The 13,611-nt window shown below is 44.1% G+C and overlaps 1 protein-coding gene across 1 annotated transcript in view; it reads right to left on the bottom strand.

The window, feature by feature from the left end:
• Positions 1-9,571, bottom strand: part of NMT1 (N-myristoyltransferase 1) — a 31,037-nt gene extending 21,466 nt beyond the window's left edge. Inside the window, exon 1 of the mRNA XM_060133102.1 lies at positions 9,427-9,571. Within this exon, the coding sequence (XP_059989085.1) occupies positions 9,427-9,557 (131 nt within the window). The 5' untranslated portion in view covers positions 9,558-9,571. The remainder of the gene's footprint in view (positions 1-9,426) is intronic.
• Positions 9,572-13,611: the final 4,040 nt, after the last annotated feature.

Here is a 13,611-nt window from a genome sequence, read left to right as displayed (position 1 = left end):
CAGCAGCTTCTTATTCTGGAAGGTATCAAGCCCCGCTTTCCCCTCGGCCCATCACATTCAGTTCCCATCTAGCTCATCCATCCTTACTTCCCCTGCTCGGGAATAACTGTGCCTGCACCCGTGGGGCCAGGCCTCTCACCAGGCCCCTGTTGCAGAAAGACTAAAGCCAGGGAGAGCAAGTAAGGTCCTGACTTTAGTCGAAGTGTAAGGTTCTGACATCCAGATGCAAGTGCACCTCCTAGATACCATATTAATGGGACACACAAGGCATAACACGGAAGGAAGACCGATAACATTCAGAGGGGGAATAAGGTAAACACCTTAAAACCAGATGCTCAGCAAAACCCCCAAGGCCATGGCAAAGAATAGGAACCATAAAGCCATTTACAGACTGAAGATAAAGCTTTCCTCTTATTATCTCAATTTTGTTATTATGCACAGGCCTGTTCGCAGCCTATGACAAGCCTGTGTGGTTTTCTGATTCCAGAGACAGTCTCACTTCAGTCTCCGGATTGTATGCAGCATTATAAGGTTTAAAAGCTGGTTGATGGGGACTTCCATGGTGGCTCAGTGGTTAAGAATCCACCTACCAATACAGGGGACACGGGTTCGATCCCTGGTCTAGATAGATCTCACATGCCACAGAGCAACTAAGCCCGTGTGCCACAACTACTGAGCCTGCGTGCTGCAACTACTGAAGCCCGCATGCCTAGAGCCCGTGCTCCACAAGAGAAGCCACCGCAATGAGAAGCCCACGCACCACAACGAAGAGTAGCCCCCACTCACCGCAACCAGAGAAAGCCTGTGCGCAGCAATGAAGACCCAAAGCAGCCAAAAATAAATAAATTTAAAAAAACAAAAAGCTGGTTGATGGTAGGAGACAAAGCAGCATTCCACTGTTGATACAATTTATAAGTCCTTATTCATTTCAGCTTATGGAATGAATTATCTGGTCCCTGTATATGAATTACCATAAGAACTGTTTTTATGGAAAAAAGAATCAAAAAGGTTAAAGTGAAGAACTGCTGCATATTAACTAACTGAATACTTACTAAACACAATTTCACATAAGGAAAATAGAAGAAATTACTTCCTCCGACTGTAGACATCTTCACAAATAGGCAAAATCGCTAAAAACTCCCTTCCTGCCTTTGCTCTTGCAATTCAGTGGAGCCACTTCCGTGTAGCCATCTCTTTCTGGACCCCATTTTTGTGGACAGACCCTGGGTAGAACTCTTGTTCTGTTTTATGCATTATTAATAAAAGTGCCCAGCAAACTCCAAGACCCAAACTAAAACCAAAGAGCTACTTTCATTTTCCTTGGATTGGCTTGAATTTGCACATGCAGCTACTGAGCAACAATCCTGTCTCAATTTGTACATCAAAAATACGGAGACACCTGAAGAACAAAGGAAAGTTTAAAAAAAGTCACTGTCACTGAGCTACCAGGTATTGAGCCATATTCATGAGAACACTATGAGCTCAACATGGTTTGACAGTCAACAACCCAAACAGGAAGACAACTGACTCGGAGAAGAGACTTCCAAGGAGCACAGTAGGGTTAGCTCTCCAGGTGATTATAATACCGTTAATTATCCATAAGAAACCAAGCTCAGAGGCCTTGAGAGCAGGTCTTTAGGAAGCCAATACCATTTCACAGGATGGCTTCAATCTGGATTTGGGAAGAACCAAACCAAACGACCCCATGGAAGCTAGGCTGGTCCTTCTCAAAAGAATTTGGCTTCATTTTTAAAGGGACCTGGAGTCCATACCCACTGGGTGAGTATCCCTGGGCATGCTGGGACTCCGCAAATTAAAACAGAAATCTCTCAGAGATCTCTCTAAACCTGCCAGTCACCTTAACATACTTCAAAGGGACTGGCCAAAACCTTGGAATACAGCAAATCAAAGTCTAACTTTGGTTCATTTGGTTCCAAAATAATGAGCAGAGAATTAGTGAAACTTGCCCCCTTTTTGGGGGGGGAGGGGTTGCCTGCAGTGGAAAGGGAGATGGGAATTCACATAAAAATTTTGAAATGTACATTCTAAAGTTGATCAACTCAAGTCACTAACGACCAACCTAGTGAATATGGGATGAATGAGCAGAATGACAAACCAGGAACAGAGAAGTAAAGTAATCAAGAAATGTCATTTTTAAATGAAGGTCAAAATATTCTAAGTTCAAACATATAAGAAATCCTATGGATGCTCTGGTATATAGTCAGGGCTGGGGACTTCCCTGGTGGCAGAGTGGTTAAGAATCTGCCTGCCAGTGCAGGGACACGGGTTCGAGCCCTGGTCCAGGAAGATCCCACATGCCGCAGAGTAACTAAGCCCGTGTGCCACAACTACTGAGCCTACGCTCTAGAGCCCGCGAGCCACAACTACTGAGCCTGCGTGCCACAACTACTGAAGCCCGCACGCCTAGGGCCCGTGCTCTGCAACAAGAGAAGCCACCGCGATGAGAAGCCTGCGCACCGCAACAAACAGCAGCGCCCCGCTCGCCGCAACTAGAGAAAGCCTGTGTGCAGCGATGAAGACGCAACGCTGCCAAAAATAAAATGTAAATAAATAAATAATAAAATAAAGTCAGGGCTGGGGGAGGAGATGGAAAATGAACTTCAGTACTTATTTCTAGAAATAGAATGCAGCACCAGAGTGTGTGCTGGTGGGAGGGAAGGGCAAGCTGACAGAGAGCAGCTCGAGCTGCCAACCTCCAGATAACAGCAGCAGCGCAGGTCCATGACACAGGCCTCCTCTTAATCCTACTGATAACAAAATCCACTCAAAGGTGCGTGGCTGAGGGACAGAAGTTGTTTTCCTGGGAGCTAAACCACCAGAGCTGGAAGGAATCTCAGGGCCATCTGGCTTAACCTGTTGTTTACAGAAGAGGAAACCAAGGCCCAGGGACATGAGGCATCAACTAACCAACTAGTACCCAGGGACAAGTCACCAATCTAACCACCATTAGATTGGTGAGGGGAGGAGGCCCTCACCAAATGGGGGAGGCCCATTCCTCCCCAAACACTGAAGTCTCATTCCCTGTGAGAATTTATCTGAGAACCTTCGAAAGCCCTAAAACAAATTCTTGCGTATCAGAGGAGCAGACAGTAAAGGCAGTGAGGAGAGGGAGCCATGTTTTATCCAGAAAGCCTCCCTGACTCCTCCAGCTCTCATTCTCATTGATGTCTACCTGTTTTAAGATTATGATCTCCCACACAATTTAATACTTTATATATATAATGTGTTGCTGCCTGGCTTCCCAATGAGATAAAAATTTTCCTGGTATAGGGACCATATCTTTCACAGCTGTTTCCCACAGCATCCCTAGTTATGCTGAGCACACAGTTGACAGTTCAACAAATATGTGCCTGACTGATGCTTTCCAGGCATAATAGACTAAAATAAAACCCTGAAAAGCTAGAACCCAAAAGAGGGTCAGCAAAACATCTTTAGCAATGTTTCCATAGGACAGCTGTGTTAACATTCTATGAAAGCAGTGGCGATGCTGTGCTCTTTTGAGCCACTGTTTGAGATTTTAAATTATCAAATTTCTTATGAAATTATCAACTTTCTTATTCATTGTCTTCTCCCTCCTTAGGACCTGTTCTATTTCTATAAGAGTTAAAACAGAAAAGCTCCACTTTAACGACTTCAAACGGTTCCAATGTCTTAAACACAGACCATGGTTTAGTTTTTTGTTTGTTTGTTTGTGGCACGTGGGCCTCTCACTGTTGTGGCCTCTCCTGTTGCGGAGTCCCGATGCGCAAGCTCAGTGGCCATGGCTCACGGGCCCAGCCGCTCCGCGGCATGTGGGATCCTCCCGGATCGGGGCACGAACCCGTGTCCCCTGCATCGGCAGGCGGACTCTCAACCACTGCGCCACCAGGGAAGCCCCATGGTTTACTTTTGATTATGAGATCAAAAGAAAAAAAGAGTTCAGAAAATAAAATTCACGACTTTTGGTTACCTGTTTTCTACCCCTAAAATCTGGAAGTTAACTTTTTAGGCTAAAATTCAAAATTTCCAGAGAAACTTAATAAATCCTAGCCTCTAACATCCTTTTGATTCTACTTGTAGACATCAGGAAATCCTTCTGCAAATCAATTTTTTTTTTTTTTTTGGCCATGCCAGTGGCTTGCAGGATCTTAGTTCCTGGACCAGGGACTGAACCCGGGGTCACAGCAGTGAAAGCACCAAGTCCGAACCACTGGACCGCCAGGGAACTCCCCTTCTGCAAATCAATTTATTCATGAGGTATGATTTACCAGCAATCCTATCGGTACAGTATTCAGAAGGCCCAAAGCCAGGTGAATGCAATGGCATTTACAAGGGGGCCCAGGTAGAAACCACATGGCATGAATCTGTATCAGCTGCCGGTCCTCGTGCTGAGACTGCAGGATCCCTTAACGCAATCCCCCAAACTTTGCAAACTCCCACCAATCAGTTATTCTTATAAAAAGCTGCTAGTGAGTCCTAAATTACTGTAAAAACAAAAACACTCTACTACTGCCATCAAGGTACCCAGGAGGCCCGTGAACAGAACGGCAGTTTGTGGCAAGGATTGCTGCTTTTACTGCCACCCTCCGCCCTCCCGGGGATGGTTAGCCAGAACGTTGAGCGCGCACAAGCCAATTCCTGTCATGAAGGAAAATTGGTTTTTGCGGGTCACAAAAGCTCTGATACACTAAGTAGTTTACAGTGGGAATGAGACAGAAATGTAAATTCTACATACTCTGGGTTGGTTTGGTGAGCTAGACTGTAACCTGGCAACTCCTAGGTCAAGTCAAATGCGGTTCAGAGACCATTTTCAGTAATTTTCAGAGCAGTGACTCAATGCTGGCAGCCATTTCACACACTGGAATGAACTCTGAAAAAGATATCAGTCTATCAAGGACGGTTTAAAGGGGCCAGTCACCTCCATCGCCAACGGGCTCCCTAGTTTGGGAAAGTCCGTGGGTTATTGAATGCATCCAAAGACAGGACTCACACTGCTGGCAGAGTGAGGAGGAAGGAGTCAATGTAGGAGGGAAAAGAAATCCAGCAAGTTCAGAATGGATCCTCCTGGGTGTCAAAGGGAGAGGTGGATTTGCAAATCCCAAGCCTCATTACAAAAGCTAAATCAGTCTTTATAAGGGAAGTCTACATGAGATAATCCATGTAAAGGGCTTAGCACAGTGCCCAGCACATAGTAATGCTAGCAAGAGAGAACATTTATTGAACACTTAACAACAGTGAACCCTCCTTAGCTCCCTCTCAAAGAAAGCAGCAGTAGAAAAAATTCTGAAGCAAGTACCGACCCTGTTGAAGAATATTAGTTTCGTTTTGTTTTGTGCTCTCAAGAGAGAACATAGTGTTTGTGTGCCTTAAATGCAACAATCACAAGAGCACCGTCCTTGGGGAACTGGAAGAGAGGCTTGCAGGGCAGAGATTTCAGATAAAAGGTTAAAAGGAAGAGCTAAAGCAGCATCCTCCTAAAGTTACTAAATTTATGGTCCCAAAACTTATGGACTCTGCGGGGAAAGGGTTAATGGCAGACTTAGTAAAGCTGGGAAATTTTAGAGTGAGCACATTAAACAATGTGAAAAATCAGCAAAACTGGTTTGCCATGAACAGCAGTCTCCCTGAAATAGGCTCTCATTTACTTTTCATTTCTTCTGCTCTCCAGTCCCTTCTCTCTGAAGCAGCTCTTGATTAGTTTCTTTTTAATTGCCACTTAATTGGGAAATAAAATTAGAACACTTATTTGATATCAGTGATGAGGTCTCTCTTTTCATTTCTGCTTTGATCTAGTTTTGAAAAACCAAAAGCTGAAGAGAGAAATTAAGAAAAAGAAACTAAAAAGATTTCTTCTTCTAAGAGCCAGATACAGCTATAAGCCGTCAAATAAATGTGGAAAGAGCCACTCTTGGAGAATCTGAAGAATAAAACAGAAGCAAGTAAGGATAGCTTTATGGAATTCCATTCAAAAAGACCTTTCTTTTCTCTTAAGTTTCTTCATAAAGGATAATATCTCATGATTAAGAAGTGAAGAAAACTTTTAAGAACCCATATTAACCTGTCCCCATGGAGTAAGAGAACAGAATGGGAAACAGACATCCCTTAGCAAAGCATTCTTGATCCATGGCTTCCCAGCATCTCAGTGGTATCAATGACACTGCAGAATAAATTCTAGGAACGAATCCTACAAACAAAATAGTCTAAAAGTTTTCCCTTTCCAAAACACCCAGATAAACTTTACTTGTTTGTTATCGCACAATTAAAATCTACTGCCAGCTGATAAGATTTATCCTTTAGCGATAAGTTTCTCACTAAAAACAAACAAGAAGCAGAAACTAACACAACACTGTAAAGCAACTATACTCCAATAAAAGAAAAAAATTTTTTTTAATTTTAAAAAGGGGAAAAACCAAACAAGCAAATTAAACCCATAGGTGAATCATGACCTGCAGGGAGATACAGCATAAAGATGATCTTAGTCTGACTCTCCACTCAATTGCTCACGGTAACTTATGCCAGGCAAGTTACTGGGGAGGGAGGAGGGGTGGAACGCTACCCCTCTTTCTTTCCTCTGTTGAGTGGATTTAAAAAAAAAATAGCAGATAGAAAAACTGCAGGCAGATACATACACACACACACACACACACACCTATATACTATATGTGCACACATGTGCACATGTATGCTTATATGTATACATGAAATTTATACTCACCAAATATTTCATTATGGAAGAAACACATGACTAAAAAAATCAATAACTAAACTTCTACACAAAGAAGGGATGTAAGAACTAGCAGAACTGTATTTCCTATTATTCCAGTACATGAACGCATTTCACTTCATTAGTGTAAAGCACTTGAGCCCATCCTGAAAGGCCCAAGAGAACCAGGGTTAGTCTGAACTATCATTAACTTTTATTGCATACTGTCTTTTAGAACTGTTAGCATGAAAAGGAGATATTCCCCTTCAATTCTTTTATCACTTTTGAAAACATTTAAACTAATATTAAGTAAAGGCAAGAAAAATTTCAAGAAGCCAAAAAACAGTGGAAAACTACCACGAAAAATTGAAGGATCCTTGATATCTGTGGATTATTTCATAAAAACTGTAGTAAGGCTTACGAGACTTATTTGCGAAAAGGAAGTGTACATGTAAGAAAATATGACATCCTTCCTTCCCCTCAGTGAGGAGAAATGAAGCTCCACTAACACTGGGCTACGAACTTCAACATTTGTCATTCATTCATCCAGCAAACACTCATTAACACCCACTAACTGCCAGGCATCTCAAAGACAGGATCCCTGTGCTGAGACCTACAGTAGGTAAGACATGGACTGGACATGAATGTTATTTAACTACTGTCATGATAAAATCTACAAAAAAAATACAGTTTGTGATGGGGGGGGCAAGCTGGGGGAAGGAGAACAGGGAAGATTTGAAGAATAAAAGGAAAGGGGAAGGCTGCTTCAGATATTATGTCATTTAATCTTTACAACTGGAGGCTAACTAACTTTCCCAAGGTCACAGGACTATTAAGTGTCAGAACCAGGCTTTGAACTCAGGTTTGAATGATTCCAAAGTCTATGCTTTTCCCATCATACCACACAGCTTCTTCCCAAAACTGTCTCCTCTGACAACTGATGGAAAAATGTTGACTCCATCCCAGATTCTAAGTGTCAGAACTAGACCCTGTCCTCCAGGCTGGGTCCTCTGTTCTTCACCTGCCACCTCCAAACTTATTTATACAGATATCTAGATTCAGGCTGCTAAAAAACTGAATTTGTTCACCCAGACCATAACCATGTACAACAACAACACACCTCCAAGGGTTTTTTTTTAGGTTACCACTTTGTTGTACTTTAAATAAAACACAGAACTTTCCGCCAAACAGTCTTGCAAAGTGATTCATAGACTATAAACCAATTAACGAGCTACAGACACTGGTTAAGGCGACAGTTTAGCATTGAAAACTAAAAGCAACTACACACACAGCAAAGATGAAGCCATACTTTCACTTCTGAAACGAATTTCAAATTCAAGAACTCTCACATGACTGGAATCTCTACTCAGAAGGGCTGCACTTTCCCTCCTTCCTGTTCCTACTTCCTCTTTCTCAGCTCTTCCTTTCTCAGGAATCTCACACTTCCAAACAAGGCTTTCATTACATGAGATCTGTGTGCAAAAGAACACAGTCCTATAAAAACCAAATTTGACAAGCTTCCTTTTCCCCTACATTCTTCTTGTGGTTTTTAAAGCTGATTGAAGAACATAAAGCTAGATCTTTTAACCTAAGATTTCATCACAAGCCACTTATAAACCACTTAAATAATCCTTTGTTCTCCCGCTGCCTTAAGGTAGCAGAATTTCTCTTTAAAGTTTATCCAAAGGTCTCAACCTTCTACTTTTTCCTCCAGAACTACCACCAACCGATACAGCAAATGACAGGATGGCTATGAAAATCAGACTACCAAAGTCTCAGCCAAAGTTATACATCCAAAACAGTCTCTCATGACTTTCCGTTAGAAAACACATATGTAAATATAGATAGGGAGAGCAAGCGTCAGCGCCAGCCACTGTTAACAATATGGAGAAAGAGAAATGATAGGGTGTGGCTTGCAAGACTGAACACTGATTTGAAAGCTCAACACTCAAACGCCTGATGCATTTCTTCTACCCGAGGAACAGTTACCAGTAGGCAAGACCCTCAAGTACAGGAGATGCAGTATTAAACCCACTTCCAAACACTGTCCAAGGAAGCACCATCACTCAATTTCTAGAAGCGCCAGGCTACTTCGCAAAGTTAACAGAGCAAAGATACTGGAAGACCTAATTATGTGCTGTTCAGGAAACTTATGGATTATTTGGAGCAACACACACGGTACACATCCAAACATTATCATACAGTAATAACGCAGGGTTTATAAGGTGAGTTTATATCCTGGGATTCTCTAGTAGTGATATTTTACAACATAATTATGGTTGGTATAGCCTGATGAATTTCCTCATTGAAGGTGAACTGCAGTGAAACGTTTTATTATTCGTTTACTGCTAATCACGTTGTTCACACACCTTATAAGAAACGTTCCTTTTGAACTGCACTGTTAGATTGACCTGTGTTGTGCCACTGAAGACCATCGTCCAACATGCTCTTTTCCTCGGACGCGCCTGAGCCACACGAGTGGAACATTACACAGAAGAACTTTTATATAATAAAAGTATTGAATGTCTCTGGGTCTTAATATACTAACCACCCACCCCTGATAAATGACAAAGACAGCAACGAATCGCCAGGCAGGATTCCAATGTCTCAGCCAATAAGAAGGTGGGGGTGGGGATACACTAAGCTCCCGATGACTTCCCCGCACCCCAGAGACCCAGGTTGTGGGGGACTGGATGGGAATTGGACTCCGAGGATCTTGTTACCCCCGGTTGTAGCTGTTGTCCTCCTCGTTCTCGCAATCGCTGCAATGCTCATGGCCGTTTCCGTTCCCTTCCATCATCTGCGGCAGCGGAGGTACCGGCGGCTTCACTGCTGTATCACTCTCGTCCGCCATCTTGAGTTGCGAGAGCCGGCCTCCGCGCCTCACTACATGGGGGGTTCCTATTGGACGAGGGGAACTCGCGCGACACTCTGGGTTTTGTAGTTTTTGTGGCGAAGGTATCCGTAGCTAGGAGAAGGTCATTCCCAGGAAACCGGAACAAGATGGACTACAATACCCAGAAATCAAGAGGGGAGGCTGTCGTGGGTGGGAAGACAGCACTACCCGGAAGTTCTGGGAGTTCGGCCGCGCGGGAAGAAAGAACGGCCCAAGGTTGGCGAGGCCCATGCTCCGCCACCCGGGCGGCCGCGTGGCATGCTGGGAATTGTAGTTCAATGCAGGTCTAGGGTTTGGGGCGTGGGCTCCAAAATCCAAGGTTTGACCTCATCCCGCCCTTGCTAGTGTCTGGGCCGCAGGTGAGCCGTTATTGGCTGCCGTTAAGGACTGTTACCATTCCCGGGTAAGTAAGAGGCCTTGAAGCCCGCGGCAGTGCCCCACTGGGATCCCAAATGCATAGGGCCTTCTTGAAGAGCCCTTACTGCAAGAAGCCAGGTTGGCTCCTGGCCGCGTTTCCTCACTCGGGACTCTGGGCAGCCCATGGTCGTTGGTAGCTCGAGGCCTCTTGAGAGGCGGTGAATTGTGATGTGCGGAACAGTGATCCTCAGCAAGGACATCTGACTGCTCTGTCAGGCCTTGCTGCTTAATTGGCCGGAAGGTACTGAAGCTCTTACACACCCACAGTCCTTTCATTCTCCGCAGCAACCCTTCACAATTAATCTTAATGAGCACTTACATGCCAGGCTCTGTGGTAAGGCTTTTAGTACATCTCATTTAATCCTGTCAACAAGCCTAGAATGTGGGCACTGTTCCCGTTATTCACAGACAAGAAATGTGGCCCAGATTGGTCGGTAAATTGCACAATCACATAGCTAATAAGTGGCAAAATCAGTGTACAAATATGGATCTGTCTTAGGCCCTCTGAATTTTTCACCACCACAAGAGTCCCATTGTCTGATACATCTACCCAAGGAAATCAGTTATTAGAAGGTAATTTTGACATCTTAAGCTATTTTTACCCTTGACTGAGTGGTCCACTCCCTTGGGTCTCACTCCTGTGACTGAATAATCGCACCTGATTCTTGAAGCAAAGCCCAAAGACAAGGGTCGCATTCCTAGAGATTTCCCATTCAGGTTGGGTTATGGTGGGTGGTGAGGGAAGGACAAATTCTTATCATCAGAGAGCTCCAATGGCCAAAAAGGGAAATAATCTTTGCCTTTGGGAAACTCTCAACGTGGGAAGAGGAATAGAGTAGGAAGAAATAGTTCCCATCTGACTCAGGGAAACAAAACAAATAAAACAGCTAAATATAGTTAACTTTTGGTTTTTATATCAGTGGCAAGAGCAGAAGTAAATATGATCCAAAGCAGCAGATAGCCCCCAATCATTTATATTTAACTTTGGGAGGCAAAGACACCCACTCAGGCTGAGAGCTGTTACCCACACTCATCTCTCCAGGGCCAAGACTGCTGCGATGCCTTATATGCAGTGAAGGCAAAGGGAGGAGGTCAGAGATAATAATAAAGCCTTACATGTGTCAGATGGATTTAACTTTTCTAAGTGTTTCACCTGTTATAGCTCATGCGACTTTGTGAAGGAGACTTGAAGAAAATCGTGCTTGCAAAAAAAAAAAAAAAATCACAGTAATACCTAGTTGCAGACCTTGGGTCAGAACCCACTTCTGTTATTCTAATTCCCAGCCCTATATTTTCTTTTCCCACAGATTCGTAGAGGTTAAACAAAGGCTAATGAAACATGACTGATGAAGAGTGATTGTAGAGGATGACGGTGCTGGTGTCTGTGGCCCCTGCCATTCTTGCAATTCGAAGCTTAAGTAAGACACTCTGCATTGTATTTCACTGCAAACTGAGCAGTTTTTGCTCAGTGGAGAGCCTTTCTGGGAGGTAGGCAGGCAATGTGACTGTTGTGACCAAAAGGGCTCTAGAGTGCAGACTCAGTAGTTTTGGCGCACGGGCTTAGGTGCTCCGCGGCATGTGGGATCTTCCTGGACCAGGTCTCGAACCCGTCCCCTGCATTGGCAGGTGGATTCTTAACCACTGCGCCACCAGGGAAACCCCAGCAGGGCTGGTTTTATTCCTGTTTTACAGTCAGAAAACAAGAAGTGCAATGATTTGTCCAAAGTTTCACTGCTACTTAGGATGAGTTTGGACTTGAACCTGGTGTTTTAACACAAAGTCTGGTGTAGTAACTAAATTGCCTTCCTCCTTTGCCTTTCCCAGGGGGGGAACATATGGTGAGACATATGGTGAGACATATGTCTGGAGAGGTGATCAGGGGCCAGGTTACAGAAGGCCTTAAGTTTCAGGCTTATCTTCAGAGTTTGGACTTTATCTCCCAGCTGAGAAACTTCTTTTCTTAAGCTGTTTAATAAAGGATAAATATTAATGATATTTGTGAGGGATGGTATAAATTTAATTGCATATTAATATTTATTTAAAATAAACATATGGAAAGTAAGTTTAATTTTAAGAAGCGAGTCAAAGACCCAGGAGTCAAAGGAGTCATCTCTATTGGACTCATAAGGTTGTTCACCAAACACAACTTGATGCAACTCTGTAGTCCAGCCACTACGCTAGATGCTAAGGACACAGGGGTGACTGAGATGCAGGTCATTGTCAGGATGAAGTGAGATTGTGTAAGCAGCCAGAGCCAGTTCAAAGTTTATTATTGCCATCCCGAATAACAGAGGATATGTGTTTGAGCCAAAAAAGCCCTTGATGGCAACACCTTAAAACTGCGAAGGTGGGGGCTTCCCTGGTGGCACAGTGGTTGAGAGTCCGCCTGCCGATGCAGGGGACGTGGGTTCGTGCCCCAGTCCGGGAAGATCCCACATGCCGCGGAGCAGCTAGGCCCGTGAGCCATGGCTGCTGAGCCTGCGCGTCTGGAGCCTGTGCTCCGCAACGGGAGAGGCCACAACAGTGAGAGACCCGCGTACCGCCAAAAAAAAAAAAAAAAACTGCAAAGGTGGAACTTCAGTTCAGAGGAGGTTTTTGGGTTGAAGCCCCTGCAGCAGCCCTTCAGCCTTTCTTCCCGGATCATCCCAGAGCAGAGAGGCATCTGCTGTTGGCAGATTGGACCACAAGGATGCCTACTTAGAAAACAGAGCCCCCACTTGTACATCAGTAGCTCACAATACTGTAAGGCAGAATCCGGGAAAAGCAGGATCATCTTGCAGGGTTTTCCAACAATGTACCCCAGGAAGAGCTTTATACCTTGGGGGAGAGGCAGGCATCTTCCTATGCCTATCACTGCCATGGCCAGCCATGGTTACTGATGGGAGTCTGAGTACCCCTCTGATGTGTCAGGAGTAGGGAAAAGGTGGAGAACCACAAATCGAGGTTATCTGAAAGTTGTTTCGTCCAGGAAGGGAACTGGGCCATTAGATCTGGCGCTATGGAATAGGAATTAGAAATGTTTTAGTATGACCCTATGGATTAGAATTAGGAGAGATGTTACCTAAGGAAAAACTTTCTAACTGCCAGGACTGGACTTCAAAGATAGCATGAAGGTGTCTCGAAAGACAGTGAGTTTGCTGACTCTGGACATGTGCAAGTAGAGGTAGCAGAGATGATCTAGACAGGTGTTTGGACCAAATGGTCCCTTTGATCATGAGATGCAATCCTATTTATTGGGTGATGTCACCCAGTGCTGTTGATATCAAGGAGAAGGGTTTCAGGGACTGGAGGGATCAGAGAAAGATGTTGGATTACTTCATCCTTCAGTGTATTGGATCCCTACTATGATGGGCACTGTTCTAGGCACTGAGGATACTAGTGGTGAAGATAGACAAGATTCCTACCTTAAAGGAAGCGGAAAGCAGAAGTACAGTTAAGGGAGAGGGAAAGGAGGTAGAGTAGGAGTTAATTAAGGACCACCTACTATATGTGAGGCACCATTAGATGCTTTTATGTATTTCCAATTCTTTCAACAAGCAGCACAGTAGCGATTATTTGCACTTTGATTGAGGAGAGAGGGTGAGAGGTAAAGTGA

Source organism: Lagenorhynchus albirostris, chromosome 20, assembly GCF_949774975.1.
Source record: "Lagenorhynchus albirostris chromosome 20, mLagAlb1.1, whole genome shotgun sequence".
In the NCBI taxonomy this organism is placed as follows: Eukaryota; Metazoa; Chordata; class Mammalia; order Artiodactyla; family Delphinidae; genus Lagenorhynchus; species Lagenorhynchus albirostris.
Note: the sequence above shows the minus strand (reverse complement) of the source record. Positions and strands in the feature narration are given on the sequence as shown.